Source organism: Plectropomus leopardus, chromosome 19 (assembly GCF_026936395.1).
Source record: "Plectropomus leopardus strain MGB_pleo_1.0 chromosome 19, ASM2693639v1, whole genome shotgun sequence".
Classification (NCBI taxonomy): Eukaryota; Metazoa; Chordata; class Actinopteri; order Perciformes; family Serranidae; genus Plectropomus; species Plectropomus leopardus.
Genome location: NC_142194.1, coordinates 5,500,329 through 5,520,305, shown reverse-complemented (window position 1 = coordinate 5,520,305; position 19,977 = coordinate 5,500,329). Strand labels below are relative to the sequence as shown.

Sequence of the window (19,977 nt, the reverse complement as noted above, 5' to 3'; positions counted from 1 at the left end):
TCATCAGTCAGAGGTGTCAGTCAGTCGGACACTTTTCCTGCAGTCATTCAACGTTGAGGTCAGACATGTCAAGGGGCGGGACAAAGTTCTGGCCGACGCATTGTCTCGCTGCTAGTTCGTGAATGTATTGGGGCTTTTTTCGGTTCGCTGCTCTCCCCTGCATTCAAGCTCAGGATGGGGGTGTTGCGTGCGGCCCGGTTGTGTGTGCGTAATTGTACACAGTGTTGTTGTTGTTGTTGCTGTGGCTGTGTGCTGTCCCCCTCTCCCTGTACGCTCCCTCTGACCTCCGACCTCCGACCTCCTGCCTGTGCACCTGTAGCCAATTCCCTCGTTGGAGAGGGCAGGTAAAGAGGAGCGGAGTGTGAGGACGCTCTCTCTGAGACATGCGTTGCAGGGGGAGGAGGCGGCACGGCGGCCGGGTTCGTGGGGTTCTCTCTCTTTTGTTCTTTTTCTTTTCCCCCAGCATGTTTAGATTGCTGGGTTTTGTTGTTTTAGTTTGGGTTGGAGGTTTCCTGTAGTTCAGTTTTCAGTTTTGTTTAACCTCAGTTAGATTCCCTGTTCTTATTGTCTCCTAGAGAGTTGGGGGGAAGGTGCTGAGTCTGACGGCCCCCTGTGGACTGGCTCAGCGGCTTTCCACCTTTTGTTTCTTCCGGCTGGGACCTCCATCCCTTTTTCTTTGTTCTGTTGATTTTTTGTTCTGAATTGTTTCCCTTTACAGAGAGCCACCGAGAAGTGTTTTAAAACTGTTGATTGACAGAAAACAATAAAGTTTTTATGTTTTTACACTTTTACAAGCGTCTCTGGCGTCCTTCATATTTTACGGTCTCTGTTGAGCCTTTCGTTAGTTTTAGAGGCCATAACAATTTCGATACAAAGAAACGGCTGAAAACGATTGCGGCATTCAACCCAAAACTCTTGCATTCATGATAATACTCAATATATTCACTGATAAACATTAAAGTGACACCGGTCTTGCAACAAGGAGGATTCAGTATGCGGATTTTAAGCACCACCCTTGTATATGTCTGAATAAATGAGCTGGACTGAGCCCAGCTCTCAAACTAATAGTTTGATAGTGTTTGTTGCCATCTGGTGGACATATAGTGCACAGACGTCTTCAGTGAGGAGGACTGCAGTGGCATTTATAGTCGCATACATCGTCATCACCACACATATGATGGGAGTTGGAAAATTCTCAAAATTGGATTAAAAGTTTTCTATTGAATTTTTTTTAAATTTAAACTCATGCATCTCATATTGAGACATATTAGGAGTAAGGGGGGTGTAGGATATAAACAGTAATGCATGTTTTATGAATTTAAATAGTAAAACACTTGTAAAGCAATATGCTTATTCTGTATTCCATGTTTTTGAGAATATCAACAGTAAGATGATCTTATGTATGTATTGTATTTGAGCAGCGTTAAGGGTGTGGCTGCTGCGGTTTAGTCCAAGCCTGACCACCTGCACTGCAGCACTGTCCCACGCCCGCCTGCCTGCATGTGTGTGGGTGGGCGTCACCGTGTGTGTGCGCAGTGATCGCGTGTTTAAAGCCATTCATCTGAAGTATGACTCTGACTAGTGTGCCTGTCTGTCCGTCTGCCCGGTGCAGTGTATGAGCGACTGCTCAACAGAGAAAAGCAATCTAATCCATATTTAATGTGTGTTCCTGTTGCAGAGCCGCAGCAAATGATCTGCTGAACATTTTGTTCTTACGGTTTCAAATTTATAGCCGACGTGCTCGCCTGTACAAGCAGCGTTTTACTCCTTCATCAGCTGTTTAGCATAGTGTTACAATCGTTTAGTGACTGAGCATTGACAGGAATCGGGGATTTTTCAGCAGTAATTTCGTCAGATGTATGTTCATGATCTCATGCTTCTTGCAGCATGAGAACAGGTCAGCTGGGAGGTGAATTATTGCTGAAAACCTGAAATCTAATTTAAAATGCCATTTCAAGCGTATTATCTTTGCTGTTTTCCTGTGTTTCTACACTTGTTTACACCAGATCTGTTGTGTCTTGCAGCAGCTCATCAGATAACAGAGTGTTTTCTAATGTTTCTGCATTAGTGGAGGCATCTCTGTCCTGTCATTCCCTTTTGCAGCGTTGGGATGTTGTTTGTGGCTCTGTCAGCCTCTGAGTCACACAGCACATGCCACCTAATGGATGATAAAACACAGTGCCTCAGCACTAGAGCTGCATGATATTGGGGGAAATGACATTGCAATATTTTTTTCTGAAATATGAAAAAATACAGAATTGATCAATCTTAAGTTATGAGCATGATTTTGTGAAGTAGTGCATCTTCATAGAAAAGAAAAATAATAAAAGCTGAAAGTGACTATTTACTCTTGGCTTTTCAGAGGGGGAGGAACGTAACTATAGGTAGTTTAATTAACTGGCTGACTCACCATGAAACCACTGTGTTCATATTATACTCTTCTATCAATCCAGGCTAAAGTCAGTGTCATATTAATAATGCACGTTGCTTACAGTAAAGTAAGGCAGCTCCCATATCTTGCTCCCCTTCTGTTTCTCACATATTTTCAGGACATTTTCATGCACACATTGCAATGTAGATGCCGAAACGATATATTGTGCAGGCCTAGTCAAGGTAAACTTTATTACCCCCTAGGGGCAGTTTGTGTCACAGCCAGCAGAGAACACAAAAAAGAAATACACACAAGAAATACACACAAGAAATACACACAATGCAAATGTGCAGAAGGAACTGATAAAGTACATGATGCTGTTGATGAGGCCAGTGGTAGCAGAGACGCATGAGTTTATCATAGTCTGGCATCTTGGCAACATATGTGTGTGGCCAGATGGCAGCAGATATCTGCACCTTTCTGGTTTTAGTTTCTCATGAAAAGTGTGTTTTCTGTTGTGTTTGTTGCCGTTACAGAGCTGGCCAGGGAGCTGGATTTCTCTGTGGAAGAAATCAACTTCATCAGAGTGGAGAACCCCAATTCCCTGACAGCACAGAGCTTCATGCTCCTAAAGAAATGGGTGCACAGGGACGGTAAAAATGCCACAAGTAAGCAGTGTGTGTGTGTGCACATGTAGTGTTTGAGAGAGTTGTGGGAGAGATAAATGAATAGGGTGAGTCATATCTGGGTCTTCTCCCAGCTGACATTCCTGTAAATGAGACTTGTATTTCGGTTGCAAGTTTATGAAAACAATTAATCAACGTGACTGATAACAGCTTTGTGGTGTTGCAACGTGACTGTGAATAAATTTTCTTTGTGTCTCCTCTCTAGCGGATGCTTTAACTGCGGTGCTGACTAAGATCAATCGTTTGGATATTGTGACTTTGCTGGAAGGGCCCATATTTGACTACGGTAACATTTCAGGCACACGCTGCTTTGCCGATGATAACGCAGTATTCCCGGATCAGTCCGATGGTAAAGTGTAGCCCACCCTAGCTGAACTCTCAGTCTATCTCTCAGTCTATCCCTTCACCCTTCTTCACACTCCTCTCTAAGCCAGATAGTCAGACCTAACTGTGTAAACAAAGAACCGATCGGGCTTGACCAAACAATGACAGTTAATTAGAATTGCACCAAAATGACTTGACGCTCCAGCGGGTTCATTGAGCTCATATCAGTTAATGGACCATCAGGTAGATAATAGCATAAGACTCGTCCTTAATGAGCAGTCACCCCAGTCAGCTTGTTAGTTTTCCTACGCTGGGCAGTGCAAATTAATTTATAGCACTCGGTCATTGAAACATTAATGACAAGTGATAGATTAATGGGTGATTGTTGATATTTTTCTATAAAATCTGTACCATTTTGGGTGCATGAGACTTTATAGTATGTGTGACTGTTTTTTGTAAGCTGTTCAGAAGCATGATCACAAAGCAAATATAAGCCGCTGATGAACTGGCGTCTCTGTCCCGTCTGATAAATGTATCGATATTCCTGTCGATAATGAACGAGGTGCATTTTTCAGATGGATCAGGGCGCCGCTTCATGATAACAATAGTTATGTTTATGTGTATGTTGCGAGTTTAGGATGTTACAACACATCTCCTTTTGTTAATTTTCTGCCGTATGACATTAGAAAATACATAAAAACATAATTATAACAAACAATAACGGCATGCTTGCTTTAAGCAGCATGGCAAGTCTTTTCTCTCTTTCTAACTCTCTCTCTCTCCTGTGAAATGAAAATTAAATGTGGTAGCAACCAGTGTTTTCTGATTCTGACAGAAACAATGAGGAACATTTCAGAACTTTGATAAGTAATCATCAACAATAATCCTTTTTATCACTTTTTATTAACAATTTTCTCCTACTCCTATATGTACATAAACACCTTCCTTGCATCATAAGTGAGATTTTTAGTGAGTAGGGCTGAGACTAAAGGGAGGGCTCGCCTGTATCTGCCCACCACAGGAGGTGGCGTTTTGTTAAGCGTGTGCAGCAGGTGTGTGTTCACTGTCATGGTCTAAAATAGCATCCATTTAGCATTGCACTCCTAAAAGTACCAAAAAAAGCATAAAAATCAATGCAATAGAATAGGTGCCTACATTACCCACAATGCAGCATAATCACCAACAACTGTTCAGAGATTCTGACACATGTTCAAACCTGCAGAAATGTGTAATTTTCATGAAGGACATGTGTGTCATTTGGTCACTAAGTTTTTACAACACAGTTTTTAGACTTTGGTCGTTTTGAACTGTATGTTGAGGGATTTATAATGTTTGATGCGTGAATCTTAAGATATCAGAGAAACTAGCAGAGCAAACATTAGCAGCAGCTCGGCTCCAGCTCCTGCTGTGCCCAACAAAATCAAATAAATAATGATTTTCCCAGTATATATATATATATATATATATATATATATATATATTTTTTGATAACCAGGTCATAAAAAATGAGCACTAAAAGAAACTCTGCATCTGTCTTTATGTGTTATATGATCTGTGGTTGAGAGATCCCTAGTGGCAGAAAATTAAACTTGGTATTAAACTGGTAATACGAGAAACAGAAAAAAAGCAAAGTGCATTACTTAACATTACTCATATGTTTTTGGATATTTAGCAACATTTCTTTAAAAAATAGCCCAAAAATGTATATTCAAACTTATCTGAAATATTCTATTTATTTCAAACCATTTCCAGGCCTGAGAAACATTTTTTTCTGATTTCATAATTTTTCAAAGAATTTAATGACTATAGAAACTCTGTATATAAAGACATAATATTGACGATAATCACCCCCCTGCTGCATGAATAAACTTGTAGTGGAGTATTTTTGTATTATTGTAACACTACTTTTACTTAACTAAAGCATTTTAGTACTGCTCTTATGGAATAACTGCCATTATCCATATATGTGAAATTTTTCCATTGTTTCTTTGTTTATGTGAAACAAGGAAATTTAGAGCTGCAGTCAAATCAAAACATCTCTCCTCAGCAGTCAGTAAAGGACTCTGAAGAATCAGCCGGTGTTATTCTGGCGCTCTCTGTGAACTTCTGAAATGGACCTCATCGCTGATCTGTCTAATTAGGTTTCTGAAAGTCATCTTAACACAAAGATCAGTGTTGTTTCTCCTTTAATAACTGGATCTTTTTGCAAAGATGGTTTGATGAAACCGACCGTTTAAACAGATGAAAAAACAAAATGCATGGCTCTGGCTTTGTGTGAGCGGCTGCCTGCTCTGACGTTGTTGGCTTCCAACAATAATACACTCCTAACACTCTTCAAACGGGTGGAGCCTTTTCAACGCACGACAGGCGAGCGTTTCTCGCAGAGCACACACACACACGTGTTGATGGATGGATGTGCTCTGTCCCAGATGACGCTCACAGACGGGTTGAAAATGAAACACCTTTTTCCAAAGTGTCCAGTGTATAATGATGCTTCTGTGTCACTGCTGTCAGCTGTACCTGTACTGTCATCTCCTGGTTCCTCCGAGCCTCCCAGCCTCTACGCTCCACTGTAGCTTCTCCTGCTTTGAGACCAGCAGACTGTCCTCCTCCTCCTCCTCCTCCTCCTCCTCCACCACCTCCTCCTCCTCTCTCCTGCTTCTGAGCGACTAACTCCTTCAGCAAATTCCTTTGCCAGCTCTCACTAACAAACTAGTTTCCACCACTGGCTACCTTTTGCTACCTTCACTGAGACTGGAAGTACGACAGCGCCCCCCGTCAGCACTAACAAATGTCCACAGGTCCTGTAGGGAGACAGTCTTAAGCTTTTCTTGCGTTGCTCCGCACTAACTGGATGATATCTACAGCTAAACAGCAGCTCAAAGTGCAGCTTTAATGACAACATCAAGTTCAGTATTAATTTGGGTTTTTTATGACCTGAAGAGTTTTCATCCTAAAATTCTACACATATTATACATAATGTATTTTTAAATAACTTATTATCACATACACACACACACACACACACACACACACACACACACACACAAGTACACACTCACATAAGTAAAAGAGCAAGAATTTTTAATTAATTAAAGCATTAAAATAAGAGTACTTATTAAAACCAGGAACTGAGGAAACGCCACCATAAGTGTGGAAACACCAGAGGCTGGATAAAACCTGTAGATAAAAGATAAAAAATAAATGAATAAAACACTAAAAATAAGTAAAATAAAAAGTTTAATAAATAAGATACTCTAAAAAGTAGGTAAAAGGTAAATGAAAGGATGACAGAACAAAAAAATAATAGATAAAAATGTTCAAGGTAATAAAATAATGTACCATCTAGTAAGACTGTTAAAGTTTCTCATTTCAGTCATTATTATTGCAGCACAGTATATCTCGTGGACTGAAAAAGCACGTGATTTTATTATTCTAGTAGGCTACACATAGTTAAATTTTTATTTAAAATTTAATTAACAAATCAATGCTGTAGTGCTGTGTTTCGATACTATATAGACACACAAATTATGGCGAAACTATTCTTTATCGATTTTTTTCCCCAACCATATTTGGCAGTGACAGTTTGACTGCGAGTTATCGTATCATTTCCTGTTACTGTTTACAATTATGATAATATTAAATTTGTTTTGAGTTTGGAAAAAAATAAAACCAGAGGACAGATAATGCAGGATGCAGGATCTAAAATGTCAATACGAAATAATACAAAGAAATAGACAAAAACAACAACAACCTAAGCAATAAAACCTCAAATAAAAGGAAATGAAATAAATAAAGCATAAATTAAAAAGGTAAAATAAATAAAAAGATAATATCACATAAAAAAGTCACTGATTCTGTGAGCCTTATCTCGTCTCCTCCACATTTCTGTGATGTATTTTGGGGTCAAACCCAGAAACGAGATCAGTAAAATCTTAAAATCAACTCTAAATCAAACAATGCAGAGAAGCCAGGATTGGGGTGATATAATAATACGCAGTATGGAATTAGGACACAGCAGCTGTTTGGACGTTTGACAAAAATGTCCTCCGAGAGTGTGGGGGTGCTCTGGGGAAATTCGGTCTAATGCTCTCAGTATTTATGAAATATTGGCTACGATCCGGCCGTCCCCAGCTCTCATCCTGCTTCTTCAACAAACTTTAGACGCTTATTTTCACTCAGACTGTTCAGAAAGACAATAATAATAATAATTTCATTCATGGAGCACTTTTAAATTACACATACACACGACACAACAGTTAAAAAAGATCATAAAACAGACAAAACGCAATGAAATACACAAAAGATTTCAGATGCTGCTGCTTTCACTAGAAGCTGCTTTTGCTTATCGTCTGAGAGATAATTCTTTGCTGCTGCAGCTTCTGAAACATCGATCACACGTCTTCATCGATCACACGTCTTCATCGATCACACGTCTTCATCGATCACACGTCTTCATCGATCACACGTTCACCGTCTCTGCATCCGTCTGTTTTTTCTGCTGTTTGTCTTTTCATCAGTCTGTGTCTAACTGTTGGTTTTTGTTTTGTCTCTTTTGTGATTTGTGATTTTTGTGATAGCTCCGAAACGTCTTAGGTTTCCCACGCTCCCCTTACAAACACCGCAACCTGTCGCTCCTCTCCCTACTCCTCCTGCTCCCTCCTCGACCTCCCCTACCTTTCATCCCAGCCATATCTCCTCTTTCCCTTCTCCTCCTGCTGTCCCTCCTTCTACCTCTGTCTCCTCCTCCTCTCCTCATCTCAGCCATATGTCCTCTTTCTCCTTTCCTTCTCCTCCTGCTCTCCCTCCTCCCTCCTCTACCTCCACCTCCTTCTCTCCTCATCCCAGCCATATGCCCTCCTTTCCTTCTCCTGCTCTCCCTCCTCCCTCCTCTACCTCCATCTCCTCCTCCTCTCCTTATCCTAGCCATATATCCTTTTTCTCCTTTCCCTCTCCTCCTGCTGTCCCTCCTTCCTCCTCTACCGTCCATCCCAGCCATATTACCTCCTTTTCTTTCCCCTCTCCTCCTGCTGTCCCTCCTCTCTCCTCTACCTCTGTCTCCTCCTCCTCTCCTCACCCCAGCCATGTCTCCTCTTTCCCCTCTCCTCCTGCTGTCCCTCCTTCCACTTCTATCTCTGTCTCCTCTTCCTCTCCTTCCTGTCACTCCAGCCATATCTCCTCTTTCTCTTTCCCTTCTCCTCCTGCTGTCCCTCCTTCCTCCTCCACCACTGTCCCCTCTTCTTCTCCTCATCCCAGCCATATCACGTCTTTCCCTTTCCCCTCCCCTCCTGCCGTCCCTCTTCCCTCCTCTGTCTTCTACTTCCCGTCTCCTCCTTCCACACCTCCCGTTTATGTCCTGCCTGTCGCCCCTGTTCTCCCTCACTTCTTCACTCTGCCTTACTCCCCTCCTCTGCCCTCCTCCCCCCGAAGCCCTTTCAGCTTCTCCTCCTTCTTTACTCCCCCTCCTTTAATTCCTCGTCGCCTTCCTCTGCCAGCGTCTCCTCTCACTTCCTCCATTTCTCCTCTTGCTCTTTGCCCTCCACCTGTTAAATCCTTCCCCCCTCCTCCCTCTCCTTGCACCTCCCTCCCCACCTCTGCTCCTTCCTCTCCCACCTTTCCATCTCCTCCTCTGCCACCCACTCCTGTTCATATGCCCCTGTCTCCTCCTTTCCCCTCTCCTCCCTCTTCTCCTCCCACCTCTCCCTTTTTAATATGCACCTCCACTCCACCTCCTCCCACTTCTACACCTCTTCCCTTTCTGCCCCCTTCATCCTCTCCCCTTTCGTCTCCTCCAAGTCATTGTTCCCCTTCTTCTTCTGTAAATCATCACTCTCCTCCTCCCCCTACACCTCCCATCTCCCCTCCTCCCTCCCCCCTCCCTCCTGGTGTCCCCTCGTACTTCAGGCGGGATCGTTCTGTTCCTGAAGTTTACATTTAGAGGCCTGTTTGTCGCTCTGCTCCTCTCTGCCTTTTGTTGTAATTAACACAACTAACCTGCCTGAATTCTACTCCAGATTTTTCTCAAATTCAAACGTTAACGTAATTATTGAGACGATGAGCTGAAGTCAGGCTAGTTTGAAGTTAAGTGCTTTTACAAAAGGCTCGGCTGACTCGAGTGCCAGTTTGAAACAACAGCAGTTCCACTTCCAAGTGTTACTGAATGTACAATTTATACAAACACAGTATATGTGAAGTATCTTTATCTTTTATATTCTGTCTGTGGTACTTTGGTTTCTCTGTTTCCATCTTGTGATCTGATCATGTTTCTGCTCTGTAGTGCTGGTCCAGAAGTCACACAGGTGTCCCCATGTGTCTGTTGATACATAGGAGTCCTTAAAGGAAAACTTCAGCCTGCAAAAGACCATTTTTATGTCATTAACTGACCTCGTGTTACGCTGGAAGAAAACTTTGTTTATCTCGCACGCCGCCATGATGAACAAATAATCCGAAAATGAAGAAAGTTCTTCATAAATTGGAGTCATAGGAATAAACTTTTTTCCATTTTTTTAAAAATATTTTTGGTTTTTTTTTGGCCTTTGTTGGATAGGGCAGAGAGTAGAGAGGAAGGGGGAGAGAGAAGGTGGCATGCAGTAAAGGTCTAAGGTTGGAGTCGAACCAGTGACTACTGCAGTGAGGGCTCAGCCTCTGTACATGTGGCGCCTGCTTTATCCACTGAGCCACTGACACCCCATAGGGATCCACCTGTAACACAGCAAAACAATATCAAAACATCCGTTTACAAACGTCACGTCTCAGAATTTTTATACCCATTATTAGTGCTTTGTTTTCGTTTTTTCAACTCTAGTTGCCCTAATCTCCGGTCGTCATGAAGCAGATTTTTTCATTAAAATAAGCGTTGACAAACCTACTGCGTGCTTCCTTTTTAGCATCAAACACAAAGAAAGAACCAAGCGAAGGTGAACATAGAGGAGCTTTTAGCAGCTAAAGATAATATTGTAGAAAATATTAGAATAATGTTGACAAAAATATGACTTCAAATGAGTGACAGTTTCTTCGTGTCTTAGTGTAAATAGGCAACTGTTTCAACATACCAGCTTTTTAAGGTGGTAATGTGTTAGAGCTGTGTTTACAACTTGTTCTGCTGCCCCCAAGTGGCCAAAAAATCTAAAGTGTAGTTGGGTCACACCTGTGTGACTTTTGAACAAAGACTACCCCGAGATGTTACAAGTGTTTCTCGTTTCATCACCTCCACCACTCTACCCCCCTCTACCCCTCCCTCCTTTCCTCCCATGTTTTTGTCTCTCCCTCCCTCTTCGATCCCCTCACCCTCTAATCCTTTACTCCTGCCATCCACCCAGGATACCACAATATAGATCTGGAGCTGCAAACCCCCTCAGACCTGAACTACGAGCCCCCCACCCCGCTGCGCTCAGACGACTTCTTTAGCGAGGGCGATGCTAGCGCAGACTCCCCTAGCAAGACCACGCTTACTAGACCTAGCGACCTCTCACTCACTCAGACCACCAGTACCTCCAGCAGCGACCCCCTCACAGTCGCCCCAGGCCCCGCCTCCAATGCCACGCAACCCCCCATCGTCGGGGCCGAAGACACGGCTTCGACCACCGGAGAAGGAGCGAAGGAAGAAAAGACAGGGCTGGTTTATTATGAGAGGCCGGATAACGACAGAAGGGCAGTAGAGCAGATAGGAAAGGGAACAGACGCTGAGGCCGTAGAGAAGGAACCGAAGGCAGGGCAAGGCGTTGTTTTGGAGCGACAGGGAGAAGCTGGTCATGGAAATGGGAAGCAGGAAGAAGACGAAGACGAGGAGATGACCCCGGAGAGGCTGCAGAGTCTGCTGGAGGATATAAAAAAGGAGGGAGGCTTGGAGGACGAGGAGATGACGGAGGAGAGGATGAATGCTATCCTCGAACAGCTGCAGCAGGCAGAAAAAGACGTGTGTTCAGTTCCAGGCTGGAGAGGTGAGACGTCCGGCGCAAGCGTAGAGTCAGCAACCCCCGGCCACAGCACCGGCCTCGAGGAGGGCAGGTAGGAAGTGTTTTTTTCTGTTGTCACCATTAAAGAGGCCCTGTTAATCTCATTTTTAGGATCATATTTGTATATGAATTGTGTAGAACTGTTTAAAATACCTGTATGTACGGGCCCGTAGAGAGGGCGTACTAGAGACTCACGGCGGCCGAGCATATCGGAGAGGGTAAATTCAGATGGTGGAGCGATCGACTTCCGGATTAGCGCCTCGGGAGCTTGAATGGCGATCTAAAATGTTTAATCTTGCAGCTCTTTTAGACTTTACAAATGTGATCAAACTGGAAGATTTAAATCTAGATCGTAACAGGAGTCGTTTCATGGGGATTTTGAAGTCAATGGGGAAAAGTCTTTCGGGTCCTGTGGGCATCACCTGACCAACCCGGGTGGTCCACTTTTAGCCACTATGTAAAATTTGTGTCAGCGCCTGGCGCACTTCCTCGGGGCTTTGTTTACACGCTTTAATGATCAAAAAACACATCACGTGTCTCATACTGCCCATTTCTGCAGCATCTCTGTCTGAGCTGATGTCCCGCCCCCTGAGAAGCCCAGCCTGTTCTGATTGGTCAGACTGACATGCATAACTGATCAGATATATTCTTCAGCTGTCGACATCGCTGGTTTACATATTTACACACTGAGGTTTTCTGTCAGTCCGACAGTGATGTGATCATTACGTTTCCCTCCCGCAGCCCCGACAGTCTGGCTGATTCGTTGGATCAGGCCCCGGCTCAGACCGTCAAACAGAACGGAGGTCACATTGACGCAGCCAGGGAAGCAAAGGAAAAGGAGGCCAAGAAGAAGGGATCTCAGGAGGACAGCAGCACAGCGGGACCAAGCAGAGGACAGGAGGACGGAGGTGACAGGTCCCAGCACAAAGTCCAGGTGAGACTCGATCCTCCAAACAGGGTGTGTCCGCTGACAAATGTGTATGTTTTCTTAAAATGTATGCACAAACACACATGGTGGAATCCGTGGGCCTTGATAATGTTTTTAAATATATTTTGTTGTAATTCAAGGCCTAAAAAGTCCTTGTGTGCTGTCATATATGGCAGTAATATCTCATGTTCACTGGTTTAAAATGGTTCGTGATCCCACACCGGGGTGATTAATGTCACACTGCTGCCGGGCTGCTTCGTCAGGGGAGCGTTAGAGCTGATGAGTCCGGCTCCGATGAGGAGACCACTGTCACCACCAGGGTGTACCGCAGACGAGTCATACTCAAGGTTTGTAAGGCCTGGTGTGTGGACAGCTGGAGGCAGACCGAACTCGAATAAGCTCTGAGACGTTTGTGCAAGTGTGTGAAGAAAAGCGAGACAGAGTTAGACAGACGGGTTGTGAACAGACGCTACATGCTGCGCTGGTGTGTTTGACAGCCTGTGTGTGTTTTACAGAGTGTTTGTTAACATGGGAGTGTGTGTGTGTGTGTAGCTGCAGTGTTTGTTAAAAAAACAATGTATGACCCCGGACTGTTGAGCAACTGAAGTCGTACATCGAGCAAAAATGGGAAAGAATTACACCAACAAAGCTTCAATAGTTAGTGTCCTCAGTTCCCAAACGCTTACTGAGTGTTGTTAAAAGAAACGGTGATGTAACACAGTGGTAAACACGCCCCTGTCCCAGCTTTTTTGGAAAGTATTGCAGGCATCAAATTCAAACTGAGTGAATATTTGCAGAAAAACAATAAAGTTTATCATTTTGAACCTTAAATATCTTGTCTTTGTAGTGTGTTCAGTGGAATATAGGTTGAAAAGGATTTGCAAATCATTGTATTGTTTTTATTTACGTTTTACACAACGTCCCATCGTCATTCGAATTGGGGTTTGTAGAAAAACAGTGTATCAGAATGGGTTTCCATCCAAAAAAGTCTAAATCTGAGTGGAAATGTTTGAGAAATAAGATTAAAAGTCAAAACATCACGAAAAGTTTTTATGCTTGGCTCAGACATAAGAAAACACACAAAGCGCAAAGAAAACAGTCTTGGTGTGTAGATTATTACGTACATCAGTGCCACTTAAGAGAAGAACAGTAGAAATATAGAAACTTTAGTCTGAAAAATATCTGAAAAGTGTTGGAAATTTTCCAAAAAATTCATTGTAAAATGTTTTTTCAAAAAAGTAAAATGTCTAAAATATATTAGAAAAATGATTCAAAAAATATTAGAAAAGTACTGGTACAATGTCCAAAATATTTAGTGGTAGTGGTCAAACAACAGATTTTTTTTTTTTTTAAGAAAATTAAATGTCCAAAAATGTCGGAAAAATATCAGTTCAATGTATGAACATTTTCCAAAAATAAGTTTATTTGCCAAAAATTATTTGTAAATAATTAATGATCTAATTTAAAATAAATAATCTTAAAATTTTAGTTAAGGAATTTGTAAGATGTCTGACAAATGTCCAAACACACATTCAACCGTTCCAATAAGTTTTCCATAATTTTAGGTTTTCTGGTCACATTATCTTGTTGCGTCTTCTTGGTGGATGGAAACAAATTCAATTTGCATATTCTTTAGATGGAAACTGGACTTCAGTTGCATTGTGTGTGTGTGTGTGTGTGTGTGTGTGTGTGTGTGTGTGTGTGTGTGTGTGTGTGTGTGTGTGTGTGTGTGTGTGTGTGGATATTCAGCATTGCTACAGCATGAAGTGCTTCTCACTGCGTGTTGGTGTGAGTCACTTCACCAGCAGCTGTGCTGTACCTGGTTGTTGGACTGTTGGTTTCGCTGTGTGTGTGTGTGTGTGTGTGTGTGTGTGTGTGTGTGTGTGTGTGTGTGTGTGTGGCTCATATTTAGTGTGTATTGGTATTCGTAATTCTGAGGCTGAATTTCCACAGAGGCGGAAAATCACACAGATGTTTCTCCCTCTTGTTAAAAACTGGAAAACAGCTGCGACTGGATGTATAAATTGAAATGTACAAGACATTTAACACTGTAATTTCTTAAATTTATCACTTGGTCCATAACATGCCAGATAATAGTTTCAAAGAGTCCAAAAACCAAAGATGCACTCAAGCCAACTATCAAAATTGTTCCTAATAAATTTTGTCATATTAGAGACATTTTTGCAGCTCTAAAGTACAGATAGTCCTCTCTGTGTAAATGAAGCCTCAGTGGAGTTGACAGTATGATGCATTTGTCTTGTGCATGGAAGTTTGAAGTTTGTAGAGTTTGCAGCTGAAAGTTTGAAGCTGTTTTTTTTTCCTCTGAACATGCTGGATCATGCTTGAAGTCGGACTTGAGGTTTGCAGTGATTGACATTTTGCAGTATATTCAGGATTAAAATAGTTTTACGTGTAAAGTAATGAATGATAGCTTTTGTGTCATGGTGTGCTCTGCTGCTGCAGGCGTGTGTCTTGAAGTTTGTCTCATGGAGTCACGTTAACATGTTGCGACAGCCTGTTTGATGCATCAGGTGGGTTTCTGCAGTCTTACCTTGCTAAAAAGAAAACGTTTCTTGCATCTCAGATATCTGAGACATTGTAATGATGAAACTGCACGTTAAAAACCTTGAAGAACTTCAATCATGATAAATTCTGCAGTTTTCAAATCTTTATTTTTGACTTAAACAGTGGGAAACTCATCAGTTGTGGAAGGGCAGGCTGTCGTCTGCATGTTTTTTATGTTTTACATGACGAGATGAATAACAGTCTTACAGATAACCTCTCAACCCTCTTCCCAACCCTCCATCTTTCACTCCTCCATCGTCCTTTCACTCATTCTTTAACCCTTCACCTCAGGGAGAGGAGGCCAAAAACATTCCCGGACAGTCTGTGACGGAGGAGCAGTTCACAGATGAAGACGGGAATCTGGTCACCAGAAAAGTAACCATCATCACCCTCCCCATCACCTGTTGCATCTTCAATCTACAGCACACACACACAAACACACACACCAGTGTTTACCCAGTAATATATCAATTAGAAAAACACCTTTACAAATTTAAAAAATAAACTTTTATACACACACGCATCCTCATCCTCCTTTCCATTATTTCACCTCAAAATTCTTTCCTTCCTCCCTCCTCCACCTCCTCCCCGCTGACGTGCTTCTGCCCGTTACAGGTGATCAGAAAGGTGGTGCGCCGTGTGTACAACACGGATGAGAGGAGGGAGAGTGAAGGCGATGCTGTAACAGAAGAAGGAGCTGCTGCTTGTGGTGGTGGTGGTGGTGTAACGTCAGCAGGAGCCACAGGGGGGAAGGGCAAGAAGAGGGGGAAGCGCTCCCGACACGGTCACAAAGCTGAGAAGTCTGGAGAAAAAGAGGTTGGGGTTAAAAACCGTGCGCCTAACTTAGTCACCTGAGCAATCTCGACCCACTTACACCTGCATGAAGCTTTAGTTGTCTTAACAAATCAGAGTAACGTGAAAGAATCCGTCACAAGCAAAGTAGCGGTGAAGGATGTAATTTGTGCACCAGGTGAGCACCAGCTGAGGCCTGTAGTTCACTTTTAAACGAGGTTTAAGTGGAGGAAAATATTTCACAGCCGCAGCTAAAGGCTAGTTTTAACCCTGTTCTGGATGAGTCTACGCATTTTTTTTTTCAGTCAGTCACTTTTCCAAATTAGGAGACGATGGCGCCTAAACTTCCTGCCATAACGTAGCCGGGACGTGTCAGACCAGGTGATCAGGCAGGAAGGACCACAGACAGACTTCCAAGATCAACAAAAAGTGCGTTTTCATCCATATTTTGAATTGAGAAATGGGAATATTATTTTATTATTATTTTTTTATTTTTTTTAGAATTTTTGACATCTCCAAAAAAAAAAGCTTTGTTTGTTTGCCTGACAAGTTGGTTAATTGATAATTCAACTAAGAAGTGCATGAGGGATGAATATTTGCAGCAAACGACAGAGACTGTAACGTTATTCAATTGAACAGTTTTCAATTAAACAGCACAATTTTAACTGTTTAAATTGGGTATGCTTTTGGATGAATACATATTTATTATACAAGCAGGACAAAATTTATGATATAATAACTCAGTTTTTCTGTTTTGATTGGGGAGGGGAGAACGCCAACGTGAATAGACACAATAATTAATTATAGCACCTTCTTTTGCAGTGATTTAATTGATCCAGCTGCTTAACTCACCGAACCAAGTCTTCATATTTCACATAAAAGTAGTGGACTGAAGCATCTTCTTTTTTTTTTTCTTTTGAATTTTTTGTAAATTCAATTAAAATATTTGTAAGAGCAAAAACAAAAAAATTCCTACTCACCGGTGCACATTTGTCAGATCAGGGCTTTTATTATAAAGTTTGATCTCAGCATAAATCTGAGCTGCTGGCCGTCATGCTAGTATCAAAAAATGGCTTTGTGTTTGGTTTGTGTGTTGTTTGTAACGGAGAAGCAGGGTTATTAAAATGATCTGTGTACATGTTTTGCAGTGTTGTGCTGTGTGTCGACAGCTTTGTACAACAGTCCTGTCTGTGATTGGGCGTGAGAACTACTAATATTACGTTTCAACTAATATAGAAAAAAATATATATTTTTCTCTCTTTTAACATGTATTGAGGCATGTCTGATCTCATGTTAGTAATTTGATTGCAGTTTTTTCTCTCCTTAAACTTGTCTTTCTTGCAGCATGCTGCCTGTGATCTCTGCAACAGAGGTTGAGTTCAACTGTGCTTTATTAACACGCGCGAGTCAAACTGAGCCAGGACACAACACTTACTGTTGTTTTCTCTTTGTTTTCTCTCTTTCGACAAACCTGAATGTTCCTCATCCACCCTCTGCAAGCCTGGAGACAGTGCCAACAGAAAACAAGGGAAGAAGGGTCAGTCATAACAGTAGAACTCTCAACTAAACCAGGTAAGACACTACAATTATCCCCTTATGAAGTAGATAATTCTTACTCCTTAAAGCCAAAATAGTCAAATGATTCACAATTTTGCTCTAAAAATCTATTTAGGTTAGACTATTGCCGGCCCTGGGACAGACATTTGACCAGCTTTGACCGCCGGCACTGGGGTTTTCATTGGCTGAATTAGAGGTTGCTACAGCCGTAGTATATTCTGCTATATGATGACGTTTTTATTCCAGTTTCGACAAGTTGGTATACTTTGATGTTTTCATGGTGTTTAAGGAGAGATGCTATATTGTGATGTATTTATGCCGATTTGGACAGCTTGGTTTACTGTGACATTTTTATGCTGTTTTGGAAGACATGTTGTACTATGACGTCTTTTGGGCTGTTTTGAACAACATTCTATACGATGACAAATATTATTTCCATTTTGAAAAAAAAAGCTATTAATGCCTTTTTGTGACATCGCCGACAGCATGTTATAGTATGACATTTTTAAGCTGTTTTTCGACAACATAATGTAGTATTAGACGACATGCTATGGACAGACTTTTTATTGCAACTTTTAATGATATGCTATATTTTACACAATTTTGGACCACATGCTATACTATGATGTTTTGGTGCCATTTTGGACAAAATGCTAAAGTATCACTTTTTGATGCGATTTAAGACCACATGCTGTAGTATGATTTTTGACGAGATTTTTGACCCAATGCTAAAGTATGACTTTTTGACGCAATGTTGGACCAAATGCTATAGTATGACTTTTTGACATGATTTTGGACCCAATGCTATAGAATGACTATTTCACGCATTTTGGATCACATGCAGTAGTTTGACTTTTTGACGCTATTATGGACCTAATGCTATAGTATGTGATTTTTTACGTGATTTTGGACGACATGCTAAATAATGAACCAAACTAACTGATTGCAGAATACTTATTCATCCATTTGTAGCAGATTTTAGACTTCAATACAAGTTTATGTTTTTTACCCTCCAGGTCCACTGACGTCCACCTGCAACACCATACACGCGCCCTGGGAGGGAAAACAAGACTGGAAGCCTCGTCAATCGACCAAAACGTGTCTGAAGCTTTCACTTACAACGCATGGTTCTTCAGCAAGACAACGCAGAACAAGTTACTTTTCTTTGATTTCGCATGAGCATGTCACCAAAACTCACTCAATGTTGGAAACCACGCCGACAGGACACGCATGGACGTGAACTGGAGCTTTCTCATCTTCAACGAATGAAAGGTACCTGTGACCAAAGACGGCACAAACAACGAAAAACTAAACACTGACAGATAAGGAAGACGTGTGATTCACTCTCAGACACTTGCCTTATATGGTCTATTTTTTCCTCCTGGACCCACAGTATCGGGGTGTACCATGTGGTTCTTTTTTAAAAAATGAAATACAATAGTAAATGAGTGATTTTTGTTGTATATAAATGACACTGTATAAAATTGAAAAAAAAAATCAGTAGCTTCACAGATTGTTTATGCACTGATTTGAGTTGAAGCTTTGCAGTCAGTGCATTTGTATTGACAGGTCGACACTGTTTGAACAGCCTTGAGTGTGCGACTTGACATGCTCTTCCCAAACGAATACATAAAAAGAAACAAAAAAAAGCTGTATGTAAATGAGAAACGAATGGAAGAAAAAAAAAATAAGTGCTTGATTTTAAACAAAGGACGTTTCTTTAAAGCCAACAGCTACTTCCGCTCTTTCTGTGGAACATTATTTGTCTGCAGAGGAATAATATTTTGCTGCATGTGACGTCACTTTATTTTTAACGCTTTCCTTTTAGTTTCCTCCTAATTCAAAAGCACTGTAATACAATTAGAGAGGTGGTACTTCTGTCTTTGTGAACACTCATAATAACCCAACCATTTGTCATCTACAACTGTTTTTATTTTGTTTGTACGAAAATGAAAACACACAGGCACTTGCGATAACAAAGCTTAGGGAAGGTACTGACAGTGGAACCTGCAGACTGGCACATCATGTTTTCTCCTGCTAGCATCCTTGTGTGTGTGCAGCATCAAAAACAAATGTCTATCTGTAAGCCCATCATGCATACTAGAAGTGTAAGTTTTATTTTGACAATTTGATGGCTTTTAAGTTACACGAGAACAGAGAATCTCATTTTTAGCACACATTATCCAAAAATAATTATTTTCAGCTAAATCACAGTATTGATCACACATTGTTAAAAATCTGATCTTCTGTTCCTGTGTGATTCATTTGTTTGTTTTTGGTTATCTTTTTTTTTTTTTTTTCATTCAAAACCACCCTGAGCAGCCATTGTTGATGATAAATCTGGTACCAACATGTATGACAAACCAACATAGCCTACACTGGATGATCCAAGTAATTATTTAAGCAGAAAAATAAATTGTGTTAAAACTGAATTATAGTTTGTTTTTCTGTGTAATTTTTCGAATTTGCAAAATCAGGGTGGTATTCTGTACTCTAACGTTTCTGAAATACGTTCAAATATTATGAAAACATTTAGATGGTATTGTTATAGCAGGCTATACATTTTAATGCTGTTTAGTACAACATGAGATAGTATGACTTTTAAAGGCTACTATGGAACACATACTATAGTATGATACGAAAGTATTTTTTTAACATGCTATATTATGATGTTTTTGGGCATTTTTCCAACATTCTACACTATGTCGTCTTGTATGACCAAAATGTCAAATTAACATGTCCCGAAAACATCTGAAAACCACCTGAAATAACGTGCCAAGACACGTCATGGCATTGAAT

General features: G+C 41.3%; 1 protein-coding gene and 1 long non-coding RNA gene across 27 annotated transcripts in view; one reads left to right on the top strand and one right to left on the bottom strand.

The window, feature by feature from the left end:
- ank3b (ankyrin 3b) overlaps window positions 1–19,610 on the top strand; it is a 178,268-nt gene extending 158,658 nt beyond the window's left edge. For 14 of the 26 annotated variants that reach the window (XM_088069690.1, XM_088069684.1, XM_088069693.1 and 11 more), the window contains 3 exons: window positions 2,908–3,039; window positions 3,263–3,406; window positions 7,962–9,879. In XM_088069690.1, the coding sequence (XP_087925816.1) occupies window positions 2,908–3,039; window positions 3,263–3,406; window positions 7,962–9,319 (1,634 nt within the window). In that variant the 3' untranslated portion in view covers window positions 9,320–9,879. Of the gene's footprint in view, window positions 1–2,907; window positions 3,040–3,262; window positions 3,407–7,961; window positions 9,880–10,700; window positions 11,389–12,077; window positions 12,271–12,527; window positions 12,612–15,120; window positions 15,205–15,444; window positions 15,646–17,121; window positions 17,194–18,194 lie in introns of those variants that run through there. The other 12 variants (XM_088069700.1, XM_088069703.1, XM_088069701.1 and 9 more) reach the window with 7 other exon arrangements.
- On the bottom strand, window positions 14,911–17,177 carry LOC148186287 (uncharacterized). Its single transcript, XR_015774922.1, has 2 exons — window positions 17,057–17,177; window positions 14,911–15,631 (listed from the first exon to the last, which is right to left on the bottom strand). It is a non-coding gene; the product is annotated as an uncharacterized LOC148186287 (long non-coding RNA).
- Window positions 19,611–19,977: the final 367 nt, after the last annotated feature.